This window comes from Lepidochelys kempii, chromosome 2, assembly GCF_965140265.1.
Source record: "Lepidochelys kempii isolate rLepKem1 chromosome 2, rLepKem1.hap2, whole genome shotgun sequence".
Classification (NCBI taxonomy): domain Eukaryota; kingdom Metazoa; phylum Chordata; order Testudines; family Cheloniidae; genus Lepidochelys; species Lepidochelys kempii.
In genome coordinates, this window is record NC_133257.1 from 121,616,210 (window position 1) to 121,642,102 (window position 25,893).

Below are 25,893 nucleotides of genomic sequence, written 5' to 3' on the forward strand. Positions count from 1 at the left end.
AGGTCCCTTCCAACCCTGATATTCTATGATTCTATGAAATAGTAACCATGAGTGCAGACCTCACTCTCATAAATACTTAACTACTGGTCCAAAACAAGCTCTACAGCTTGCATTAATGTCAGTGCAGTAGAGGGTGTTAATAGTGGAGTTTTTTATTTAAAAGACAAGTGATGGATAAATCTGTCCAAATATTACCACCTAAAGAGGACAATACTTCCCTTACTTACCAAAGATAGAGAGAGGAAATTTACTCTCCTTGATCCCTATGAAGAAATGTTCTTACAGAAGTATTAAAAAATGCCAAAAATTCATGTAAGCTTCAGGCCAACATTCCTGGTAACAATATTGCACATTATGACCTCAAACAGATTTGTAGAACTAAACAAGTTGATAGGACTTTATGCTATAAGAGATGGGATTGATATTGATTTTCTGTTGGGTGAGAAATCTCACTGCCAACTCTGCCTTTCATCCAGAAGGTGTCAGAGAACTTCATAAACATTAATCGAGCCTGTAATGTATCTAATTCTTTTGGTCCGCTCTTAAGATGCATGTGGTGAATGACGTGCTGGTAGTAGCTGCAGCATTCTACCTCAGAGGTGGGTATGCTTCAGTGATGGATTAAGTGATTCCGAGGCAGTGGTCCCCCTTAAATTTGTCAGCTTTGTCTTTTATAAACGATTACCTCGGTATTCTCCAAACTTTCCCTTACTTACTATGGGGAACACCTAGAATACACCAAAGATTGAGGTGAAGTAAATTATCTTAAAGGGTACAATTAGCAAGTCTATGGTATTACTTTACCTACCATAGAAATGCAGTCACCTCTGAACTGAAGCAGATTTTCAGTATTGCATAGGAGCGTTAGTTTAGAACAGACTGAGGAAGTGGTTAATATAGGTTTCAGAATGCCTTAACCTAATTTGGGATTTAGTCAGGACACCACTGCAAACAGCCCTTGCTTTTATTTTCTCTTTTCATGGTCTTGGAACTTGACACTGAAGCATGTGACTCCAGGATTTTAAAATCCCAAAACTATGGAAGTAAAGCAGTAATATCACTCAGTTTAATTTAGTCATATGGAGCAACTTAAATTCTAAGCTTGCATTTACTTTTTCGCACAGAATTTCTACTGCATTTGAGTAATGGATGACAATTTAAAAAAAAAAATACACAAGTTGCAGGCAATAGTATAAATGAAACTAACAGTCTCCCATTTCTTTCCTGCCAAGTGAAAGAATTATGGGCCAAAAATCATTGCTGATGGAAGCACGAGCAACTCATCTGAAGTCAGTTGTGTTGTTCCTGCCACCAATGATTTTTGGCTCCGTGGTGACAATAAGGCAGCGTAGATCTAAGATACAGGGCACTGGACTGGAAGTTAGGAAATGTGGGTGCTACTCCCAGCTCTGCCAGTGACCTGCTGTGACTTTGGACGAGTCACTTTACTTCTCCCTTCTTCTGTTTTGACTATTTTGTCTCTCTGTAGTAGGCGGTGTACAAACGCAATAGGCCCCCAGTAATGGTTGGAGCTCTAGGCACTACTGAAATACACATAATGAAATATGTTTTAATAGTGAACTGCTTCAGCTGGTAGGAGGGTTTCCCTAAATTTCTCCAGAGTTAAGGAACTGCTGTGGTGCATGCCCACTGTCAAATCCCAGGGCAGCTTAGAATGCCCTAGCTCTGCCCACAGGGATTGTTCCTTTTCACCTCCTTTAAAGTCAAGTCAGTGTTTCTACTTCCTTACAGTTTTGTGGATAATGCCAAACTCTGTACCAGTGCCTGTAGGGGCAAAGATTGTGAAGGGTCAGGATTTGTAGTTGGCAGAGGGAATGAAAACCTTGCATACAACCCAGGACTGGTATCTTATTGCAATTTATAATACAGTGAAAGGTTATTTTCAGCAACAAGGTTTTCATTGACACTATTCCTTACCTACTCAGACTTCACTCTGCCAGGTTAAGAGGTGCTGTTGGCAAACCTAATCGGACGCTGAAACTGAATTAGCTTCAACACTCAGAACAGCACTAAATTCTGTGTTCCAAGTTAACCACTCTATTGACTCTATTTACACATGTTCTTGGCAGCCAAGTATTATAAAGGAGGCAATACATACTGGACTTCACGGGAGTGGGAGCCCTGCTAGTGCAGTCTTAAAATGGCAGAGCCTGTCCCTGGTAGTTATCGATGGCAAAAATTCACACATTTGTTTTGATCACACTACAGCTGAAGAATTACACAATTAAAACCAAACAAAACCTGACCACATAGCACTTCACATCAGTTCCTTTATTTTTTGTTCAAGGAGCAGAAACAGCAAGACCAAAATCACTGTATAAAGCCACTATGGCTGGAGAGTTTAGCATTATTCGTCTGAGCAAAAAAGGTATACAAACTGCTGAGTTACATATTGCCTTTGTGGTTTGTTACATTAGATACAAATGAGAGCTCTCACATTTAAGTTACTGTATGTGTCCTGGAAGTTTATTATAATCTTTGCTATCTATAGAAATGTCTGTCCTATTTCACAAGTGTTAAACATTAATGTAACCCAGGTTAACGAGTGATAAGATACATGCAGAGTGAAATTCTGACCCCACTGAAGTCAATAACAAGTTTTACCATTGACTTCAGTGGAGTTGACTTCATTCCTTGTCTTGAATAAGTACTTGATCAATTATTCCCCAATGACAGTTGTGTTAATAGTGTTCATAAAAATCTGTTAGATGGCTGCACAGCTAGACATGGAAGGAACCAGTCTGGAAAATAAGACAGGGAGAAGGGAAATTTGCAAAAAGCATTTGGAGGTCAGTCAGAAGCCAGTCTTCTTTCTTTCTTCCTTCCTCTCCCCATAAGATCTTACCACTTGTTGCTAAGCAACCCCAAGTATGAGAACCAGATTTCTAGGGGAATATGTACAGAGATGGAGGGATGCATTAAGCAAGTAGTTATGGCTAAAGATGAGCCAGGACTCAAGCTAAAGAAATCTGCATTTATTTAGATATACAGGATACAAGGGGTGTTTTCCAATGAACTATGGTAAATGCCATTTTAAGTCTTACCACTTGGAACAGACATTCTTAAATGATCCTATTATTTAAAACTGTTGCTTAAATTTGAATAGAGGATTACAAAAAGCGGTTTCAGGCACAAGAGAGAAGGGTGTGTAGGGTTGTACCATGTAACGTACAGCATCTGTACAAATCTTGTTGCTTAGAGTGCAAAAAAAAAAAAATCCCAAGATAGTACAATGGAAATAACTTTACTGTGTTAATGGCTGCATTTTTTCTTTTTAGGGGGAACAAAATCTGCCATAGAACAGAATGTTGCCAGTTTTGTTGTGCCGGATAAAGAAGAGGAAAGGATGGTCAGCAGTGAACCGTGGTACAATCAGTGCACATCGCAAATTCATCACTGCTGCAGTAGCAGCTGCTGCCTCAGTGCCTTCTTCGTTTACCTCCACAAAGGACTTGTGAACAACTTCAGACAGAACTAGGTCATTGCTGGCTGACATTCCAGATAAATCCACCTTTTTTCTGTCAAATGCATCAGCCATTCCCATGCTCTTCAGAACAGGCTTCAGATCATAAGCTTGCTCCAGCTTAAATCTGGGTAAAAATACCTCCACTTCACTATAGTCCATTTCTGCATTTATCCACTCTATAAGTTTCTCATAGGTAAGGTCTCTTTCCAGCTATAAGAAAAAGAGTCAAAATTAAAGAGGAAGAAAAGCCAGGAATTTATACTAATGAAACAATGACGACTGTGTGTGTTTACACAGCAGGGATTAGCATCCTTTCCTGGTCTGGAGTGAATGCTACTGCTGAGGTCAGAAGCAAAAAATAAATGGCATTCAGATACATTCTTATATCCGTATATTCAAAAGATCCTCTAATTAGGATCAGAGCCCCACTGTACTATATGCAAGTACTGTCACAAATCCATCTTTTGTGGTGACAAGTTAATACAATTGCATGTTGTCACTAGTAATGAAGTGTACTTGGAAGACATGGTGTCAAGGTTCCTTCCCCACTCTGAACTCTAGGGTACAGATGTGGGGACCCACATGAAAGACCCCCTGAGCTTATTCTTACTAGCTTAAGTTAAAAAAAAAAAAAACTTCCCCAAGGTACAAACTTTGCCTTGTCCTTGAACAGTATGCTGCCACCACCAACCGTTTTAAACAAAGAGGAAGAGACCACTTGGAGACGTCTTTCCCAGCCCTCCCCACCCGAAGCCCTACACACCCCCTTTCCCGGGGAGGCCTGAGAATAATATCTTAACCAATCGGTTACAAAATCATCGAAGACCCAAACCACTGGATCTTTGAACAATGGAAAAATCAGTCAGGTTCTTAAAAGAAAGGTGAAAATCAAATCTGTAAAATCAGGATGGAGAATATTTTACAGGGTATTCGGATTCAAAACACAGAGGATCCCCCTCTGGGCAAACCCTTAAAGTTACAGAAAACAGGAATAAACCTCCCTCTTAACAGAGGGGAAATTCACATAAAACAAAAGAAACTAATCCGCCTTGACTGACTGACTTATATTGGTTGCAATATTGGAGGCTTGGATTAGGATGGGTTGGAGAAGATGGATTTCTGTCTGGTCTCTCTCAGTCCCAAGAGAGAACAACCACATAAACAAAGAGCACAAAACAAAAGGCTCCCCTCGCCCCCAAGATTTGAAAGTATCTTGTCCCCTTATTGGTCCTTTGGGTCAGGTGCCAGCCAGGTTAGCCTGAGCGTCTTACAGGTAACAGGATGTTGCCTCTGGCCAGAAGGGATTTTATAGCAGTGTATACAGAAAGGTGGTTACCCTTCCCTTTATATTTATGACACATGGCTACTGTGGGAGAGGCATTGCTATTTCGCCATCCCTTGCCAGCTCAGTAACAATATAGTACAGAAAAGAAATCAGCTCTTGAATGGAGGAGCACTTGAAGACTCCCATATGAAGCAACCGTTAGGTACAGTGAGGGAGAGCCCAACCCACAACAGAAAGGAATATGGGGAAAATCTGTCAAACAGGAAGTGATTTTTGTGAGAATGGAAGCTCTGCAGGATCTCCTTCAGTCTGTCGCTCACTACATTCTGGCTTCATCCCACTCCCTGGTGACCCCTCCTCTAGTCAAGAAATCTCTCTTTTCAGAACTTAACATTTCCCTGGACATCAGAGAGAGTTGGGTTTACTTGACAGTAACACATGGTATTCCCATCCCTTGGAGGACAGATGCAATGTGTTCTCAGCTCTCCCACCTTGTGTTAATACTGGTGAGTTTAGATTTGTGAATTCAAGTCCCAAGCTCCAAATGAGATTTAGTCAAATGCTCTTCTCTGGCAGGATTTGAGCTGCCTTTGTATTCAGTACAAATGCCTTACCTGTTCCAGGCCAGTGGAATTATCTTGGATTTCATCAGGAAGTAGGATGATCATACTAGTCTCGTTATCAACATAAGGGAGATCAAGGATTTTGGTCCGAAAATCTGCCATGTAGCTCATGTTAAATTTAGCTTTCTGGAACATCATCTGCACTGGTTTGGTCTCATTCTTTAAAAAAAAAAAAAAAAAGTATCAGTGTCAACAAGTAATACAGAGCCAGCATGTTGGTACTAACCTAGAAGAACTGGGATTCAAATCACTTATGACATCTGAAACTAGGCTGGACAGAGCACTAGAAAATACTGTAGGGAAGGGTCCTACCATTGCCCATTGGGTTGGGAGGGAATGAACTAGAATTTCATCAGGTTTTTCCCATTTGTAATGCCCAGTCCCTTGAGATTTATTTTCAGGAAAACAACAGAGGTATTTTAGTTGCTTAGTGCATAGCTTCCTATCAACAAAATTGTAAAAACACTGGACCTCTGTGCCTAAAGAGTTTCACACCTGGATTCAAGCCTTTTAATTTAAAAACATATTTTAATCTTGGCTTCAAATGGACAGGGAACATCTTCAACTTAAATATTTAGTTCTTTTAGGCTACTGGTCCCGGAATGCAATCTCAAAAGAAATATAAAATATTTTACTGACATTATACAAATAATTAAATCCTAAAATTATAAAGCCACTAATGGTTTGAAATGACCATTTTGAAATCCACTATCTCCTACCCTTTTTCTTATGGAGCACAAGCTTGTGAGGCTTTTTCATTATTTTCTTTTCATTCAAGATGAGTAACAAGATGAGAAAATAGGAATTAGCCTGAAACTGTAAGGCCATTAATCCAACTTTTCCAAAACTTAAATCTAAAAGATTAGTAGGCAGGAGATTTCAAACCTCTGACTGCTAAATGGCAAATATGGCCATCGCTGTTATTGCCTGTTAATACAGAAAAGGACGGGTTGAGTGGACAGGGGCACAAAGTCAGATTTTCTTAAGGATCTTGCCGCATTTTAGGGAAGGAGCAGGCAGCAAAAACAAACAGTGATCCTGTAAGTAGATTAAAGAGAATGGCTATTAGTATGCTGGAAAGGCTGTTGGGAGTGTTCACGGTTGATACCAGAGAGGAGCCTAAAAGCTCAGGTAGCATCTGGATTTCTGAGTGCTTATCTGAACTCCATTTCTGACAGTTCATTATGACTAGTAAGTGTAAGCAGGCTGAGGATAAAAGAGTAAGTTTTACAGTTTGTTCTGGAAGCACTGAGATTTGTGGTCATTCCTGTGCCTTATAAAGTGAATTTCATAGTTGTGGATCATCTGCTGTCTTCCACTTGAGTTTTGGTGACTGACAGTTCTGTAGTTCCTAATGAATTCCTTTAAATGTTATATTCCTTGTCAAGAAGAAAATGCAGTCCTCTGGTAGCTCAGCCCAGTTTCAGAGACAGCTTTGAAGATTAGGGTCAAAACCTTAATATGACCCTGTATTCAATGGAGAGTCAGCATAGTACTGATTCCCCTCTACCCCCAAAGAAGAAAAGGGAGAACTAAGCAACTTCACAAGTTAGGGCTCTTTCTGGGGAGGGCCTGGTAGGAAAGATTGGCACGAACTCCCCAGTAGGTCTAAGGCAGGACAATAGCATTCTATCAAATGCTTCAGAGAGATCCAGTAGTGTGAATGTATGTCTCTCATCCATGGACAAGAGCAGGTCATCCATCAACACTACTTGTGCTGTCTGTTACCTATCAAGATCTGAAGCCCAGATTTGGGGAGGTAAACTATACAGATAGTAAGCAGGTGTATCCACTTGCATTTTCATTACATTATTCACAAATGGGAAAGAAGTTAGACCCTCAAGCAGTAAAGTCTGGTTTCATTCATGGCTTCTGGAGTGCTGGCCTGACTATAACATGTGTTGGGCTGGGCGATAAAATTCTCTCTCTAAAAGATGGCATTAAGAGACAGTAATGCTTCCAGACACTCCTGAATGTCTTTCACCATCCAGGAAGGGATGGGTACAAGTCACACAGGATGGCTCACATTTCATTCAGTTTCTTGGTATGCAAATAGATTTAGCTCTCCAGAATCATGTTACCAGTCCCTGTTTGTGCTATTTTGAGACAGTCCCATGAGGATGGATGAGCTTCTGCAAGAAGGAGGGCTGGCCTATTGCCACAATGAGAATTACTGTATTATGCCTTGGGGTAGTATGGATGCACTTTAAGATGAGATTTTCACACTATGATGTGAGTAGCTAAAAAAAAGAAACCTGATCTAATTTGTATCAATTTAATTGTGGAATCCATTTTAAAGCAAAAATGATCTTGTTTTGATTAAAGCTTGTTGTAAAGAGAAGTGTTCCATGTGCCAAAGCATCTGAACACATGTATGTTCCCTAGGACCCAATTCTTCTCACACTTTTTATACTGTTGTACCCCTTGGAATCCCAGCCATGGATCAGGACACCACTGTCCCAGCAAGAAGACCGTCCCTGTCCCAAAGAGCATATACTCATTTACCTCCACGGACTGCAGTAGAGTTGCTCCTGATTTACACTGATGTGAGGAGAATTAGCCATCGCCACAAATCAAACCTTACAAGACGTGAGGTACTTGAGCATTATTTGTGTTCCAATTTTATCACTGGGTAAAAACTGAAGCAGAAGGGACCAGTTTCTGTAAGTAACCTTAATTCTGTGGTAGTTCTGCACACAAAACTGCAGCACATTAGAGGACGAGGAGATTAAATGACTTCCAGGTTCTCTAACCACTGAACAATTTATGGGATCCCAATTTATGGAGTCCGACACTCGTTTATCCACATTCTTCCCTTCCATGTTAAAATTTTATGTTAAAGGCTACCTCCCTCCAACACTGAAAAGATACAGTGAGAGGTGCAGCAGAAAGCAAAACAAGGGATACATCTAAGTTAATGTATTTAATTGAAAATGTAGTTTCAAAGATGTTTGCAATAAACTAACCAAAGGGGTTGTGTTGAGGGGATGGGATAGAATAGAATAGAGGATTGTAGTAAAGTGTATTTAGGGCAATCCTGATTAAAAGCATTTTTTGTTTTCTCTGGGCGAAGAGTACTGCAAAATTAGTGACATTTCCCTACTTCATACCTTGTTAATTTTAAACTGCCTTTCCACTGTGCAATCCTTGTTGAATTGGGTTTCCCAGTTGCCTTTGAAGTAGATGGCATTCACCAAGACCAGTCTGGTCATTGAATCAACAACGCCCTGAGCCAACAGATTCTGGATTTTACCTTTAGGACACATTAAAGGAAGAATAGATTTTAGCTGGTACGCATCTATCTTCTACCTACTGCACAAGACAAGAACTACATCTTAATCTGAAGGATTCAGTTCTGTTTTTCCTCTCCTTCCCTTATTGTATCTCTCCTAAGACCATATGCTTTTTAAGCAGGCTTTGGCTGTTCAGAAAGACACTGGAACTCTGCAAGCTACTTACCTTCAGTTTTTTCTTCTACCCAGGCATTTATATGTTTTCTGGAATCTTCTGCAGCTCTAGAGAAGTCAAGTTGTTCTAGCTCTGCATGGTAGAATTTCTGGCAGGAATCTATAAATGTCTAGGACAAACAAAGCAGGATGTCTTAACAATATATTTTTTTGATGTGCAGTTGTAGAAGACTCAAACATAGAATCTACCTCTTCCTCTCCCACCCCTTTAGAAGGGGTCATAAAATAGTCTTTAACACCCACTTGTTGTCACTTCTTTTCAAACTGAATGTTTTATTTTCTATTATTACATTAGTCCAAGCAGCTGGCTTACTGACAGATCAACAAGACTGCATGCTGAGAGTAATGCAATCAATTTGCTTCGGTTTGAGAGTACAAGGCTTTGTAAATCAATCTCTAGATAAAGTTTTTTGTAACCCTCCCAGAGTAACCCAAACCTGATCTAGTTCAGAAGTGAAACCTCAGGGGGGTTATTTCTATATCTTTTTCTACAGTATGTGTGGACCATAACCACAAGCTCTTCAGCCTTATAAAAGGCCTGCTGTGCAAATATCAATAGGTCAGTAATTATGTGGTTAGGTCAAAATCATGCCCTCTCTCTCCAATTTGTATTTTGGCGTCTTCTATTTTATGGACCAAATGCCAAAGATGCAAAGTTTAAATATGTAATCACAGTGGTTTTAACTTTACTTGAGAAGAGGAACTCTTGATCGGAGCCAGTTTATACTGGCAATCCTTTTAGTAATAGAATTACTGTAAAATGGGGCAGGTAAGGTTGATTACCTTACTGAAAATGCAAGTTTGTTTTTTAGAATCTAAAACTTGAGAGATTTTCAGTTATCTCTTAATTTTTTGAGATGAAGGAAGGGTATCGGAAAGAGTAAGGTTAAAATTAGGGGTACACGTTTTTGGACACATTTTAAAAGGGAAATGTATACCCCAGTAGCTGTTACTCTCAGCTAAGTCTCTGGAGAATTTTTAATCATTCTTCTGTCTGATTTAAAAAAATAATTATGTGGCCATTGCTGTGTCCTTTGAATGCACTGTCCAATTTAGGGGGAAGGAAGACACCGCAAAAAGTCACACAATAATGCCTATTACCCTCCCTGTCCACCATTTGAAGGAAATCCTTTATCTTAGCTCCTGGCCAAAAATACTTGAGTGATTAATGGAATGCTGAAGAGTTGGGGTTTGACGGACCTTCCATTGACAACGCTCTGCTCCAGTTCTCTAGAGTTCAGAGCTAGGGACTGTCAAACAGTCAGCTGAACACATGAATGGATTTTACAAGGAGACTGGCTTTGGTTAGTCAGGTCCTGAACTACATACTGCCTGCAGATTAAAGCCAACACCTTTATTTGCACTCAGAAATGGAAGCATAGCAAATGTGTTATAACAGAAAAGCAAACTGAACGTTTGACTTACTGCAAGAAATGTAAACGTCTTTTCCCCATAGAGCCGGTTGGCAATCCTAAGCAAATAATTAGTGCCTGGCTTGTTAATTTCAGAAATAAGGGACTGGTATCTATCGTGAATGTCTTCAGTTTCGTCCAGAGAAAGCACCTATAGAAAAAGAGAGGAATACACTCAGCATGACACACGTGCTGAAACATGCACTTTGGAACAGGTTAGTACAATGCCTTTCAGCAGCTTAGAGATGAAAGCTGCAGCCTGAACACCCAAGACAGCCCTAAAAGGGAAAGGATTTCCCAAAACCCAACACATTTGGACTCATTGTGCAGGTGAGGAGAGAGAAACTGCATACAAATTTTTACCGTGGGAATAAACATAGCTGTTTTGAAGAGACCCCTCACTCAGTCCTAGCTTTAGGGCACATAAAATGAACAGTTCTGGAGAGTTTAAAGGAAAACCATCAACTTGAAATCTACTCAGTTTCAAAACATACATGAATTTAAAGTAGCTTTAGGTCCTATACTTGTCTCTATATCCCCATGTCGATTTTTGTAGCTTTATAATTACTTTCTTTTAATTTGTTTCATTGTGCAAAAGAGCCTGACAAACAGGGAAAATGTCTCTATGGAAGAAACAGTGAAGCACCAAGTGCTGTCAAATGCACAAGTATACAAACTGGGGGAAATGTCCCTTATTTTTCCCTAATCTTAACTGTTACTTGCAACACTAAGAGGTTAAAAAAAATTCAGACAAGGTAAGATTTATATTGATGGTATCCCTTTCAACAGTCCTTTTCCCAAAGCTTCTAGCAATGTTTTGGAACTATGCCTTCAATTCAAGCACTACCATAGGATGCTGCTGTCTTTGAACAGGGTCTCCATTTTGCCTTCCATAATGGATTTTTCTTGCATCATTTTATGTTTGCATTGTTCCATTCCTCATTCTTTTCCTTCTTCACTAAGATGAAGCACCTTATAGTACAATAGTTAGCACAGGTTCTCTTGGGAATACATTCAAGAACAGATCTGGCTTTTATTTGAGCTTAAACATTAGTGGAATGAAGAAATGTTATGGAATGACTTAGTGCTCCAGTACATTAGTCCTTTGCTTTAATATGAACAAGATTTATTTACTAGAGATCAAGAATGGCTCTTATACTAGGAAACACTGTAGTGAAGTAAGACACCCTGAACATCCCTTTCTAAGGGAAAACTTTAGCTCTACAGTGCTTCATTGCATGTGGGGAGGCAAATGCCCAAAGTGACAAAAATAGCCCAAGACCTCAGAGGCTTCCCAAAGGACCAAACAGACAACAGGGGAGACGGGCAGCTCATCGAAGGCACAGTCCCCATCGGACACAACAGGCCCAATTCAACCAAATGCAGTCTGGGATAACTCTGAGGGAGACCCATGGTAAGTCTCTGGGCTAAATTCATTGATGTCACATCTAGTAGGTCAACGTTTTGAAAATCAAGATCAAGCAAAACTTTGCTTTCATTTACATAGATGTAAATCGGACACAATTCCATTGAAATCTAATAGTTACTCCAGTTTTACACCAATGCAACAGAAGAATTTGTCTTAATGTTTATTTAAACATTGTAGTTTAAATAAATATCCCTAGTATCAAAGCTTAAAATTCATCCTTGGTTTGAGTTAAAGTGACACTAAAAAGATTGAATTTTTACAAAAAAACTACCTCCCAAATGTTGGGTTTGCTTCAAAGTAATAACTGCTAAAAAATGTCATGATATGAATTCCAGGACAATTGCAGAGCTGTTGTACTGCTTGATATTTTGAGGAACAGATTTTACTGACACAGAACAAGGGAATGTTCACACCCACTGTCATGGACTCACAGGTCATGCCACTTCGGCACACCCACTAGTGCATGTAATTTTTAGCAACATTATTCTAAACAAAAAGACATATACATGCCAATTCTAAAAGTCCTTACAGATTATAAGGAATCAGTTTTAACTCCACCCTATTTTACTGTTGAAGCTGCACGTTTAGACATACTCTTCCCCTCCCCAAGCCAAATATTGTATAAGGCTCTAAGTGGACAGCTATAAATCTAGTTTCGAAATTTGTAATTCTCACCCCAAGACTCCAAGTAGACTATACTAAAAATATAAGAGAAGTACAAGCTAAGAGAACCTAAAAGGATGTAGATGCCACACAGAAGTCCTTCCCTCTAACAACCTCTTTTCAGCCAGATCTCAGGGCCTCAACTCCATGCTCATCTTCCCTGACTCCTGCCAATTTTGCCACTGTTGATCACTCTCCTTTTCTAAATCTTGTTCTCCCTTAGCATTTGTGACTCCATCTCCTGGTTCTCCTCTTAGGTCTTTGCTTGAGCTTTCAGTGGGACCTCAGGGCTCCATACTTGGCACCCAACTCTTCTTCCCTAGGCCCTCTTTCTCTCTCGAGGTTCTGAGTGCTCATTGGAGCAGGATTTGGCATTAAGAATTTAAATGAACGAGGCCTACATTTTCAAAAGCGACTAGTGATTTTTTTTGGTTGCCCAACTTGACACCTTACAGGGGGCCTGATTTTAAGAAAATGCTCCTGGCTATGTTTTTAAGACATATTTAGGTTACTAGTATAATCTGATATTAATAGCAGAGAATGTAATTGAAGAAGTTCTTTTCTAACTCTTGAGGCAGCTAGACAGCTCTCTCTTTTTCAAGGCACCTCAGCTGTATGGTGCCACCAAAATTCTACTCTCAGGCTCACAAGGATGATAATGGGAGTTTTCCATAGGTACAGAACATTCAATAGAGATCTGTAGTTCAGCTTCTAGAGCAAAGTTGTCTTAAGTGGTCCAAGTTTATCCAGACATACCTTTGCCATCTGGGCTGCAGTGGTACCTTTTGCACCCAAAAAAACCATGGACAAAGCAGAGGAGATACTCAACGGAGAAAAGAATAAGTTCTGTGTATTGGTATTTTCACTCAGCTTTTTGAATAGGTTGAGTGCAAAGGTGGTGTTTGCTTTACTGAGGTTATCCATGGTTCAGAACCTATAAAACACAAAGGAAAGATCATATAAGATACAGATTTAAAATATAATGGAGTATTTAATGTGCCAGATTCTCAGCTGGTATAAAGCACCATAACTCCACTGAAGTCAGTGGAACCACACTGGTTTTACATCACCTCAGGATCTAGCACAGTGTCAAATAAGTTTAAGGACCATGTGTTCTGTCTCTCTCTCTCTCAAAATCCAAGTTTATATAAGAGCCTTCAGATAACAAGTGGGACAAACTCACAAAAATTGCAAAGTTTTCCAATTCTCTAAGATTCGTGTCGATTTTCAAAAACATTATACACAGTTTTTCAGGAATTCAGTACCTAGCTTACAGAACTGTTTAGCCACACGAATACAATTTATATTTCATATTTATACAGGTGATCCAAATTTATCAGCAGATGTTGAATTTGTTTTATATTTAATGGTCATTATTGGAGGCACGTTGTTTAAGTCACAGTTGTGCAATACTTAATACCTCAAATTTACTTTAATCCAACCTGCAGTACCTAAGTATTTGAATTTATATTACATTCTCTGGTGTAGAATATTCACTGCATGTACTTTATGATCTGGGTTGGTAACTTTCTTAGTCAACTAAAAAGTGATTTTGGGTTTAAAGTTCTATAAACATCTGCCTTATTCACTCATTAGTGGTAAATCCACATATTACTTGGTTGTTTCTAGCCCACTAGGATAGTGTTTGTCTTCTATTCACAGCAGAGTTATGGAAAGTGGATCATGCGACTATATGTCCTAAGAGGGGTGGAGTGCCCCTTCTGCAGAGATAGGGAGATTGAGGCAAAATGGGAAGAGAAATAGGAAAATATAACGGGCACAGTAGGAAGAGAGAGAGGTTATGATGGGGAGGGAAACACAGGTAAGAAAAGAGCTCTTTATAATAGTCTTTTCTCTTTAATGTTTCAGTCATTTTTAACTTCCTTTCCTCTTCCCTTCCTGACACCTCAATTAGAGGGCAATTGTTCAGCACTGGGTTTGTTTTATACTCTCAGCCCATCTATTCCTGTGTCAGTGACCAACAGGAGATTCTGCTTCCAGCATTTTTCACTCAACCAATTGGGAGCAATCATGACAAGAGGATTTTAAAAGGAATATTATCCTTAATTCACATTGTAATATGACAGACTCTTTAGGATTAAAGAAAGTTTAATGAAGATGAGTAGTAAACATATGTGCCCATCCAAGAACACATACTAGTAATAAAAAAAGTTTGTGTTGGCATCTGATGACTGTTCTGTAGCTTATATGAAGTTAATTTGGTTGTCTCCATCCAACAGCCAGTGAAAAGGAGCCCACATTGCAGTCTGTTTACTAATCTCCATAACATAATGGCTTTATTTTTATGCTGCCGCCCGGTAGTTGCTCATTACAAATACACTTATGCATAAAGAAATTACTGGAAAGCTCCCAATCTGGGTGCCACATTTCAGGAAAGGTGGACAGATTGGAGAGAATCCAGAGAAGAGCAACAAAAACGAATAAAGGTCTAGAAAACATGACTTATGAGGAAAGATTGAAAAATCTGGGTTTGTTTAGTCTAGAAAAGAGAAGATTGAGAGAAGACATGATAACAGTTTTCAAGTACGCAAAAGTTGTTACAAGGAAGAGGGAGAAAAATAGTTTTTCTTAACCTCTGAGGATAGGACAAGAAGCAATGGGCTTAAATTGCAGCAAGGGACGTTTAGGTTGGACATTAGGAAAAACTTCCTAACTGTCAGGTTAAGCACTGGAATAAATTGCCTAGGGGGGTTGTGGAATCTCCATCATTGGAGATTTTTAAGAGCAGGTATCAAGGTTTCTTCCCCACTCTGAACTCTAGGGTACAGATGTGGGGACCTGCATGAAAGACCCCCTAAGCTTATTTTTACCAGCTCAGGTTAAAAACTTCCCCAAGGTACAAACTTTGCCTTGTCCTTGAACCGTATGCTGCCACCACCAAGCGTGTTAAACAAAGAACAGCGAAAGAACCCACTTGGAGATGTCTTCCCCCAAAATATCCCCCCAAGCCCTACACCCCCTTTCCTGGGGAAGGCTTGATAAAAATCCTCACCAATTTGTACAGGTGAACACAGACCCAAACCCTTGGATCTTAAGAACAATGAAAAAGCAATCAGGTTCTTCAAAGAAGAATTTTAATTAAAGAAAAAGTAAAAGAATCACCTCTGTAAAATCAGGATGGTAAATACCTTACAGGGAAAACAGATTCAAAACATATAGAGAATCCCTCTAGGCAAAACCTTAAGTTACAAAAAAACAAAAACAGGAATATACATTCCATTCAGTACAGTGTATTTTACCACCCATTAAACAAAAGGAAATCTAACGCATTTCTAGCTAGATTACTTACTAACTTTACAGAGTTTCTGAGACTGCATTCCTGATCTGTTCCCGGCAAAAGCATCACACAGACAGACCCTTTGTTTCCCCTCCTCCCGATTTGAAAGTATCTTGTCTCCTCATTGGTCATTTTGGTCAGGTGTCAGCGAGGTTACCTTCACTTCTTAACCCTTTACAGGTGAAAGGGTTTTGCCTCTGGCCAGGAGGGATTTTATAGCACTGTATACAGAAAGGTAGTTGCCCTTCCCTTTATTTTTAATGACAGCAGGTTATAAAAACCTCTGTCAGAAATGGCCTAGATAATACTTAGTCCTACCAGGAGTGCAGGGGACTGGACTAGATGACCTCTCAAGGTCCCTTCCAGTCTTATTATTCTATGATTCTATGAATTAGAGCTGATTGATATGTTTTGTATTTTCAGAACCTATAACCAGCAGGCAATACTAATTTAAATTAATTGTTGCGGGGGAGGGGGGCGGGATTTATTTGGTTAGTGATATGGCAATAAAGAGCTAAAAGAAACTGGAGAGTCTATACAAAACTGTCAAGGCAACTTTCTAATAAAAATATTCTAAAACTATTCAGCTATTTAGGGGATTTCTCAAGTGCACAGTTACAGCACAGTAGCAAAGAAATCATTTTTGTAGAAGGGTGGACTGTTGATTACAGTGCTATTTTGGGACTCAGGAGACCCAGTATCAACTCCCTGGTCTGCTACAGGCTTCCTGTGTGGCCTTGGGCAAGACACACAGGCTATGTCTACACTGCAGTGAAAGACCTGAGGCACAGATGTGTCTAGCATGGGTCAGCTGACTCAGGGCTGCAGGGCTATAAAACTTCAGTATAAAATTCAGGCACAAGCTGAAGTCTAGCCACTGAGACCCCATGAGGGGGGAGGGTCCCAGAGCCCAGACTCCATCCTATTGCCCCATTGACTCTTGAAAGAAAAAGAAAAAAAAAAAAAAGAGGGGAGAGGAAGTACTGTTGGTCATGATGACATCCAGAGGTTACAAACTGGTACCTGTTGCACTGTTACCAGAAACTCGAAGTCTGATTTAGTTCATGTTTGGTTACCCTAAGTACCACTGGAACATGAAACACTTGTGCACTGTAAAGCTTAGACTGAATTTAAAAAAAGAATCCACAGAGAATTTTACACCACACAGGTAAACACTTGCACTTCTGAGGTTGTTAGAAAATAAGTGCGAACAGTCCACCTGGAGGAAGTGGGGGAGGGTTAAATGTTAACCTGAGGTTACAGATCCAGCCACCTACAACATGATCAGTTGAGATGATAATAGTGGATTAACTACAGATAACAATTTACAGCCATTTTATGGTCTCAGCCAGTAACAAAAACTTCAAAATGTCTCAAATCTTTTATCCTAAGGCAGCAACTAACACTGGTATGTTTATTGCTACAAAACACAAACCTACACCAAATTCACATTCCCAACTCACAATGTCTAACACAGAGGAAAAAACCCACATCCTACCAACTTCTTGTTTCAACAAAAGAAAAATGCTTGCTGGCAGCTTTGCTGTTAACTAAGGCATTATTCAACACGCCTGCCAAACTATCAAGTATATTTGTCTGATATTGTACGTAACTGTAACTGACTCAAGACAGAGGCTTTGTTAAACTCAGGAAAGAGTGCAAAAGAACTGCATTTAAATTAAAAATAAGAGCACCAATCTCCACAGCCCTCCAGCCCTCACAAAGAGAAAAACATTTAGTTGGAGATTTTTTTTTTCTGTTTCACTGAGAATGATTAACTAAAATTTAAATTTGAGATTAACCAGGATGGGTTTTCTACACTACATTATCATCTGATTGATCTTTAGATATTTGAGGTGTACTCTGAAAATTATCAGAGCTCAAGCAATAAGAAGGGCATTTACTCTACAACACTGAATTAAGGATAATGTTGGGGACACTGGGCATGGCCACTAGGTAACTCGACGGTATGGAAGACCACGAGCGTCCATGAAGCCCCCTCGCACTAGGCCCAAGTGTCTTTGGCCCCCCTGCCCGGAGGCACTCACAACAGTCATGCTGGGGATTTTGCAACAATATGTTGCAAAATCAGACTGTCTGAAACTAAACAAGGCCAGACAGGGCACATATGGCAGAACAATGCTGAACAAAGCAGCTTTATATATGGTTTAACAGATGGTACAAAGAAAAAGGGAACTAGCTGGTATCTGGATTGGCTGGCTATATGGATACTTGGGGCAGCTTGCTATTGGAGAAGTATGTTGAAGAAAGGATGTATAAAAGTCTGTGTAACTTCCTGCTCTGTGTACAGGATTTGAGGTTACTGTCTCCCTGTACCACTTGAAGCTTCAAATAAACTTTTCCGCTTCTCCACCCCGTTGTGATTATTGGGTGACGCACACCGGGCAACAAACCTTGCTGTTGCCTGCCTCGGGTACTCTGTGCCGGCAACAATAATATTTAGTGATGTCACTTTGTGGGACTTACAAAAAATAAAAAATTTTGCCCTGCACAGAATGCAGTTAAGTTTACTCATGCAAATTTTTGTAGCCATCTTACTGGAAAACACACTCCAACCACATTGTATGTTACAACTGCAGTAGCAAAAATCCTACTAGACACACACGCTAGCCAGTTGAACTGTTGTAACACAGCAGATTTTCTATGTAATTCCATCGAAAAGTTTTATTGTTCCAGCAATCCAAGCAAAAGACTGGGAACCAGAAGCTCTTTTCCTGGTTCTGAAATGGACTTTCTCTGTGGTCTAAGATAAGTAACTCCACATCTTATTCCTCTGAGCTGTCAGAAAGGGATAACCTAGTACTACCAGAATTTTGAAATAAAAAAAATGCTATTTAAAAATTATTTTTTGTGACAAAGTTTTCAGTTTTGATTCCATCCAGCTAACATCTAAACAATTATTTTTAAAGTATTGGAAGAAAAATACCATCATGCCCTTGCAAATTTCCTAAGTTTCCACTTTCAGACATACTTTGCAGTATGCTTATTGTAGTCAGCTACACTTCGATTATTTTTCTGCCATTGGTCTAATTGACTACATGTAGCGACTGGGCCTTTATCAGAGACTAGAATTCAGGGGTTCTCACAAAAAAATTTTTGGTGGCCTCAGAGTATGGCCACCAACTCTTGCTGGTGGTCGCACTGACACTATTTCCTAAATTACTTTATTCACTTTAGGAAAAATAAATATATATGCACATATAGACATCCAAATCATTGTAATTTATTTATGTAGGTTTGTTTGTTTTTTTGCAGACTCAATAATAAAAATAATGCTGTGAAAAGTGATATTTGCACATTTGTTAATACCACTTTTCGCAGCAAGCCCCAGGACAAATTAAGCCCTGGATGGAGGGGGAATCAGCAGGGGTCAGGAGTAATGGGGGGATGGATGTGGGACCAGGAAGGCAGTGGAGTCCAGGGGCAATGGGGGTGGGGGGTTGGATGCAGGGCCAGGTGAGGCAGCAGGGATCAGGAGTGATGGGGGTGGACGGTGAGCCCCGTGACCAGACCCGGGGGTCAGTGGCCATGTAGCAGGGGGTCAGTGCCAGTGGCAAGAGCACGGGGGCAGGAGCTGCTCAATCAGCGTCAGGAGCCGGAGTCAGAACCTGCTGCTGTGTGCCTGGAGCTGTGGCTCAGCCCCAGGGCCAGCACCTGCTGGAGCCCAAGTTGGCACCCGCTGCTGCATGGCCAGGGCAGGGGATCGGCACCCAGGGCCAGCTCCTGCCAGAGCTCAGGTCGGCACTCATGGCAGGGGCTGGGGAGTCAGTACCTGGGACCAGTGGCCGTTGCTGCAAGTCCAGAGCTAGGGGTCGGCAGCCAGGGCTTGGAGTTGGAGCCTGCCACCACGCAGACGGGGGTTGGTGCCCGCCACCAGGAATCTGCACCCAGGGCTAGATCTGCACTCCTAGAGCCCGGGGTTGGCATCCATTGATGCACAGCCAGGGCTAGGGGTCAGTGGCCAGTCCAGCTCCTGTGATCAGCAGCCAGGGCTGGAGACCCGCAGCTGGGGCTGGCATCAGGAATTGGCAATCACTGACAGGGATTGACGCCCAGGACCAGCACCCACCAGAACCCAGGGTGGTGTCTGCTGTTGCACAGCTGGGGTTAGGGGTTGGCATTGAGGGCTCATGATCAGGGCTGGGAGTCAGAACATGGAGCCAGGGGTTGGTGCCGCAGAGCCAGAGCCAGGAATCAGAGCCTGCCGCCGCACAGCTAGGGGTTGGAGCCTGAAGCCCTGTGGGCCTGGCCGCAGGCCGGGGCCACGTGGCTAGAGCGAGGGGTCAGCACCCAAAACATCGCGGCTGCAGCCAGGTGTTGGCGCACAAAGCCCCGTGGTTGAAGCCCTGGTCCACACAGCCCGGCTCCCTAAATCCCACCACCCAACCACCCCAAGACTGAAGCCCAACCCCCGCTGTGCCCCTGCCCCATAGGTCCAGAATTCACCTTGCTTCTTCAGGGTTGTGCCTCACCTGTCTCCAGAGGCGGTGCAGGATGGTGCATCCTGGAAGGGAACAAAAGGAAGGGAAGGGGGGGGGGGGGAGATAATGCTTTGCTCCCTCTCCCCCATCACCACCCAGGTGGTCTGTGGCCCCACAAAAAGCCCCTGGTGGTCACATTTGAGAAACACTGGACTGGATTATCTATTCCCAGTGTTACTATTTGTGTTGGGTTTCTAGGTTACAGAATATCATGGTCCTGACAGCTGTCATACAGATAAGACTTCTGATTTGCCAGCAAGATAGTTCCATTAATACACAGGTCTGAGAGCTAAGTGCAGTGAATGGGTTTGGGAAGAGGCAGAAGAGAAAATTGTCAGACTCATCAAATGTCCAAACTTGTAGACCACATTTACGTTAACAGCGATGCAAAGATGATCCATCTAGGTTGTTACGTGGTCACCCAGGACCATTGTATCCACATGCCTCCTATCGGGACATAACATTTTGAATTTAGGGTATGCATTCTCATCAATGGATGTGTCTCTTTTAGGAGTTGTTCACTGTGAGAAAGGTTGTTCTGTTTAAAATGGAAAGTTTCAAAGGAACCACTCTGTTGGGGGCAATCTCAGTGCTTAGGGGTGCTTAATTCCTGATTCAAAGTTTGCATGGAGTCTGCAACACAGACCTTTTGCCCCAACCTGCTGGTTTTTTTATTCATGTCACTTACAGCTGAATGGATCCGCCTAGAATACGAGCGGTTTAGTTAAAGATTGCAAAATTAGAGTTCATGATCTATTGTGTGCTGTGAGGCAAACCACATAATTCGAGTGAAGTCACCAATACAAGCTCAGCATGACTGATCTGCACCTTTATAACTTGTCATTTGTGCCAAACTGCACACTGTAACCGCTCTGATTCCCTTTTTCCAGCCCTCATGATCAGCAGTTGATAAGTAATCTTACAGTAATGCATCCACTGGACAAGAACTACACTCTTTGGAATGGCCTGCTCACATCCCACTTGTCAAGAAAATTGAGGGGTGGGAGTGGGAAGACAGATCTCTTCTATTTTATATCATAGAGAGTGAGAGAGAATGGACAATCTTATTTTTGTTTTCCATATTTTTCAATTTTGATGGTGTGCTGGGGGAGGAAGGCTTGACTAGTGCATTCCTATGCACTGGCTATTCCTCAGCTGCCACAAGGCCTATCAATCCAAGACAGACAGGGAACAAATTAGGGAAGCTCTGTGGGATACTCTAACCCACACTGAAGGGCCAGAGGATACAGATGAGGTGTAAGCCAATTTGCCCCCTCCCTGTACTAGAATTGGATCTCCCTCTCTCTTGTGTAGATGTGATACAGGTTTTATAGTTTTAATTCCCGTGGTGTTTTTTGCTTATTTGCTTTTTGCATCATGTACCTTTTTGGCACTATTAAAAGCACCTTGAACTTAAGTTGCAAGTTGATTGAAATTAAATTGATTATGTTCTAGAAAAACAACAGACTCAGTACTGGCATTTGTTCTTTGTATTGGCATTTGACTCCAAACTAGGAGACAAGAAAGCAAATCGCAGACCTGCTAGCTCCTAAACACCTCTGACCAAATATTGCAAGACTGATCTATTGTGATCATGCTGTCTTATTACTGAAGACAGAAGTTTATCCAAACCCTAAAACAGATAATCAACGTACAAAGGGGCACTCACTCTGTTTCCGAGATAGTGCTAACTTGGAAATAACAGGAATACATTTGGACTCTGTTTGATTTAGAATATTAATTGACCATCTGGTTTGATGGCAATATTACCGAGTAACTCAATCATCTGCCCTTTTCCATTTTACAGTAATCCTATTAGGAAAAAGAACATTCTTCTCCCTCTCCCTTAGAGGAAAGCATCTCTCTGTTGTATACAGGTCTATGTATATCACGGGCCCTATTATTAGGCCTAGCCAATCAGATTCCTTTCATGACTATGATAATGGAGCTGTTTTTTTAGTTTACCAAACAGTGGACTCTGTATGTGCGCTGGTAAAGATGGCTACATGTCAGAGGGAATAAAATTCTGGGATCTCAGACAATGGCATTTCTCGTATTTCCCCTTTGCTCTGTGCTGTGTAGGATAACTCCCTGCATTACAGTATGAGTTTCCATGCCACAACAGATAATTCTTTTGTAATATAGAAAAATTTCTAGATCTATGGTCAACACACTCTAAAAAGAACCACTCCTGCAATCATGACAGCTGCCACAGGCTTTACAGGCTTGCAAATTTGCAGTGCATTTCTCCTCTAGTTACTGAAGCTGAAAGAGGGAAGAGAGTCAAAATTAGGGGAAAAAATCCAATGTATTTGATAACTGCTAACCTGCATATACAGGAGAATAAGAGCTACCTTTTTTAGAATTGACATAACATTTAAAAACTATCACAGAGATATTAAGAGGCTATAATAATAAAAGAGCACTTAATTTCATATTGTTCCTCACAGTGCATCCGAGGCACATGTCAGGTAGCAGTGTGTATCATGTTGCCCATCTCTGTTTAAATACTGTACTTAACGTATACATATTCAATAAATCCAGTTGAATGAAACAAAAAGTTATGGAGTAGAAATGGGAAACTAGGAGATGTGAGGGATTTGTTTATCAAAGGGCTTGCTCCCCCTCCAAACTGCATTACGTTCAAGCTTCTTGTTCTTGACTTCAAGGCCCTGCATAACTGGTCTACCTTCTTTGTCTGTTCATTCCAACACTCCCCCAGTCCCTCCACTCTACCCCTGCTAGCAAACATCAAGTTTGTACAGGACTCAGATTTTAAGGATTACAGTGGTCCCTCATGACCATCCGCATAACTCTAAGAGTTTCACTCTCCTTATGAGCATGTGAAGGTACTTCAGACACGCTCATTAGGGCAACATCAACCCCATAACTTGTGGTTGAACTACAGCATCTCTTTTAGAAATACAGCCAATCTTAATTTAAAAATGTGAAGTGATTGAGACACCATCAAGTCTTTTGGTAAGTTATTTCAATGATTAATTATCCTCCCTGTTCAAAATTTGCACTTTACTTTCCATTTGATTTTGTCAAGCTTCAACTTCCAGCTATAGGATCTCGTTATACCTCTGTCTGCTAAATTAAAGAATCTCTACTACCAAATATCTTCTCTCCACATCGACACTTCTCCCATGCATGAAACTCCCTTCTTGAACTAGTCTCCAAAGCAACTTCAATCCCCATATTTAAATCCTTCCTTAAGGCCCATTCCAAATGTGACATCTACAAGGCAGCCAATTGATTAGTTTTTGTCAAATCAATGTCAAAAATCTCTTCTCTGCTCTCTGAATACTGTGAATAGTTTTGAATTTTAAAAATTCATCTCATAAAATATTGCGTATGCATACCTATATCTATCTCCCCTTGTGTGGGAGTGTAATGGGAGCCAAGGCAGTATTTAACAAGTTGTAATGTTTGTGCAGATATACAGTTATCTTAAAAACTAAGGCCACAATCTTGCAGTAAGTCTGTCTGCATGTCTGGACCTCTGCAGCCTGGTAGGACTCCATGAAACAGTGAGTGGGCCTTTATGCAGGGTTTGCTTGAGGACTGGGGCCTAAAGGGTGTAGCCAGAAGTGGCTATCCCCACCCCTCAAAAAGAAAAAGCTTGTTTTACACTAATACATAAGACTATCTGGTGACCACAATGTCACATAACTTTAGAAATACAGTTAGCTCTATCTGTAAAGCGAGGAAAAGAAAGTGAGGAACCCAGAATGTGCATAATACAAGCAATGAGTCAGAAAAAATTAATCCCCACATTTCGATTAAAATTTAATTCAGGTTCACAGTCTAACCTTCCAGTGAGTTTGTACTGTCTGTTTTAGAGACTTCTTAGAGAGACAAGGTGGGGAAGGCAACAGCTTTTATTGGAGCAAGTTCCGTTGGTGAGACAGACAAGTTTTAAAACTTCTTCAGGTCTCAGAAAGGTATTGAAGAGCTCTGTATAGCTGGAAAGCTTGTCTCTCTCACCAACAGAAGTTGGTCTAATAAAAGCTATTACCTCACCCACCTTGTCTCTTATATCTTGGGACTAGCAGGGCTACAACATTATATACTTATTGAAATACCAGCCAAAACAACATGCAGGCCTTGCAGTGGATCGTAAAATCTTCAGGCTCAGTTTTGTCATGGGTAGTGCGGATTTATGCCATGATACAGAGGTTATGAAAATAACCGTAGTATGTTCATTGCAAGCTTTATTGCCTCCTTCACTCCAGGGCTGCAGGGATTCATTTAGAGACACCTGCCCTGTTTTACTGCCTCAGTGAATGGCAGTGCCAGGCACCTCCATCACCAGAGCCTCTCCCCCAAGAGTCAGCAGCCCAGGCAGGGCTCCTGTATGTGCAACGGATTTAATAAATCCCAAGTACCAGCAACCTGTGCTGCGTGTACCACACCCACCAGGTCTGCCCTAGCCCACCGGCAAGGGAACCAGGGAAGGGTCCTTGGCTGGCACTAAGAAACCCAGCGCCAGGCGCACAGAATCACAGGGTTAGGAGGAACCATAAGGCTAAATAACCCCCCTCCTCCACCTGGTCTTACTGGGAGGAGGAAACCACAGGCTGAGCCACCTTCTCAAGGCAGGAAAGGCCCCCAGGTGCCTATTGTGAGGTGGAGTCAAGATTCCGGGGGCCGGTCTCCTAGGAGCCTGACTCCTCCCCTGTCCCCCCCATACGCTGCCCCCTCGCTCCCGCCCATCCCACCAGGAGCACAGGGTGCCGCACCCCCCGGCCTGGCGGCTTCCATCACACGCGGGGCTCACGGTTCGGTTCCTGGCTCTCACCCCGCACCGCACACGCTCTCCCAGCGCCCCGAGCAGGAGCGCTCACTGCAAGAGAAACGAAACTCACCGGACACCAGCCGGACCCTCCCCCGCGCCGCCCTCGGCTGCTTGAGCCAACCCCGTTGGGGCCGCTGCCCGGGCCCGACTCCGCCTCCCAGCGTCTCCTGCCCGCCCGCCCGCCAGACCCGAGCGACCCCGAGCCCCAGGCTGGAAACTAAACACAAGTCGCAGCCCCGGCCCCGCCCGGCTCCGGGTTCCCACCGCGCCCCAGGCAGCGAGCGCGGCAGCTCCCGCCCCACACGCGGGCGGCCCCCGGGCACCGCGGCAGGGGGCGCCAGGCCGGGGCTGGAACCAGGGGCGGCGGCTGCGGTACCGGCGCGGGAGCGGCTGGCGGCGTCGATCGCTGCTGAGCGCAGGTCGAGTGAAGCGGCTCCGGTGGCGCTGGGCAAAGGGGAGGTGGCCTCGGGCTTGTGTTAGCTCCGCTGAGCCCCGGCGTCCCGCCCTCCTGTCCCCGGAAGCGCCCGGAGCCCCCCACGGGGCGTTTCATCCCTCAGCCTCCGCCCGTCGCTGGTTTCCTGCACTATCTGCGGAGGGCGCGGCAGGGCCCGGTGTGCAGGAGCGATGTTTATGCGGCAGAGTTAGGTGCCAGCGCGTTGCCCGAGGCTGCCCTACTACCGAGCGGGCGCACACCCTCATTGCTCGCGCTGAGAGAGACGCTTGGGGCCCTTTCTCTGCCTTTTGCCTATTGAGTTTCAACGCGGCCCCACTTTCTAAGATCTAAGCCCATAATAATAATAATGTTTTACGCCTTAAAACTGAAGGAGAGTGATGCGGGTGGAAAAGAAAATCTATTTTCGTTTGTATAGACGAGGGGCGGAAAGGGAATGTACTGTACGGTCAGGTTTGGCTGCAAATGTACATTG

The 25,893-nt window shown here is 42.3% G+C and overlaps 1 protein-coding gene and 1 long non-coding RNA gene across 12 annotated transcripts in view; one reads left to right on the forward strand and one right to left on the reverse strand.

Moving 5' to 3' along the window:
• Positions 1-2,277: 2,277 nt before the first annotated feature.
• Positions 2,278-25,482, reverse strand: LOC140907065 (serpin B6-like). Of its 10 annotated transcripts, none has more exons than XM_073332208.1 (8): positions 25,344-25,482; positions 20,132-20,189; positions 13,123-13,300; positions 10,288-10,425; positions 8,855-8,972; positions 8,506-8,648; positions 5,387-5,554; positions 2,278-3,697 (listed from the first exon to the last, which is right to left on the reverse strand). In XM_073332208.1, the coding sequence occupies exons 3-8, from the start codon at positions 13,288-13,290 to the stop codon at positions 3,296-3,298; spliced, it is 1,137 nt and encodes a 378-aa protein (XP_073188309.1). In that variant the 5' UTR covers positions 13,291-13,300; positions 20,132-20,189; positions 25,344-25,482; the 3' UTR covers positions 2,278-3,295. The 10 variants fall into 10 exon arrangements, with proteins under 10 accessions (XP_073188309.1, XP_073188307.1, XP_073188308.1 ...); XM_073332206.1 differs by lacking the exon at positions 25,344-25,482 and adding an exon at positions 24,971-24,999; XM_073332207.1 differs by lacking the exon at positions 25,344-25,482 and adding an exon at positions 24,912-24,970.
• Positions 24,890-25,893, forward strand: part of LOC140907066 (uncharacterized) — a 31,351-nt gene continuing 30,347 nt past the window's right edge. For both annotated transcript variants that reach the window (XR_012157351.1, XR_012157354.1), the window contains exon 1: positions 24,890-25,386. This is a non-coding gene — a long non-coding RNA (uncharacterized lncRNA). The remainder of the gene's footprint in view (positions 25,387-25,893) is intronic.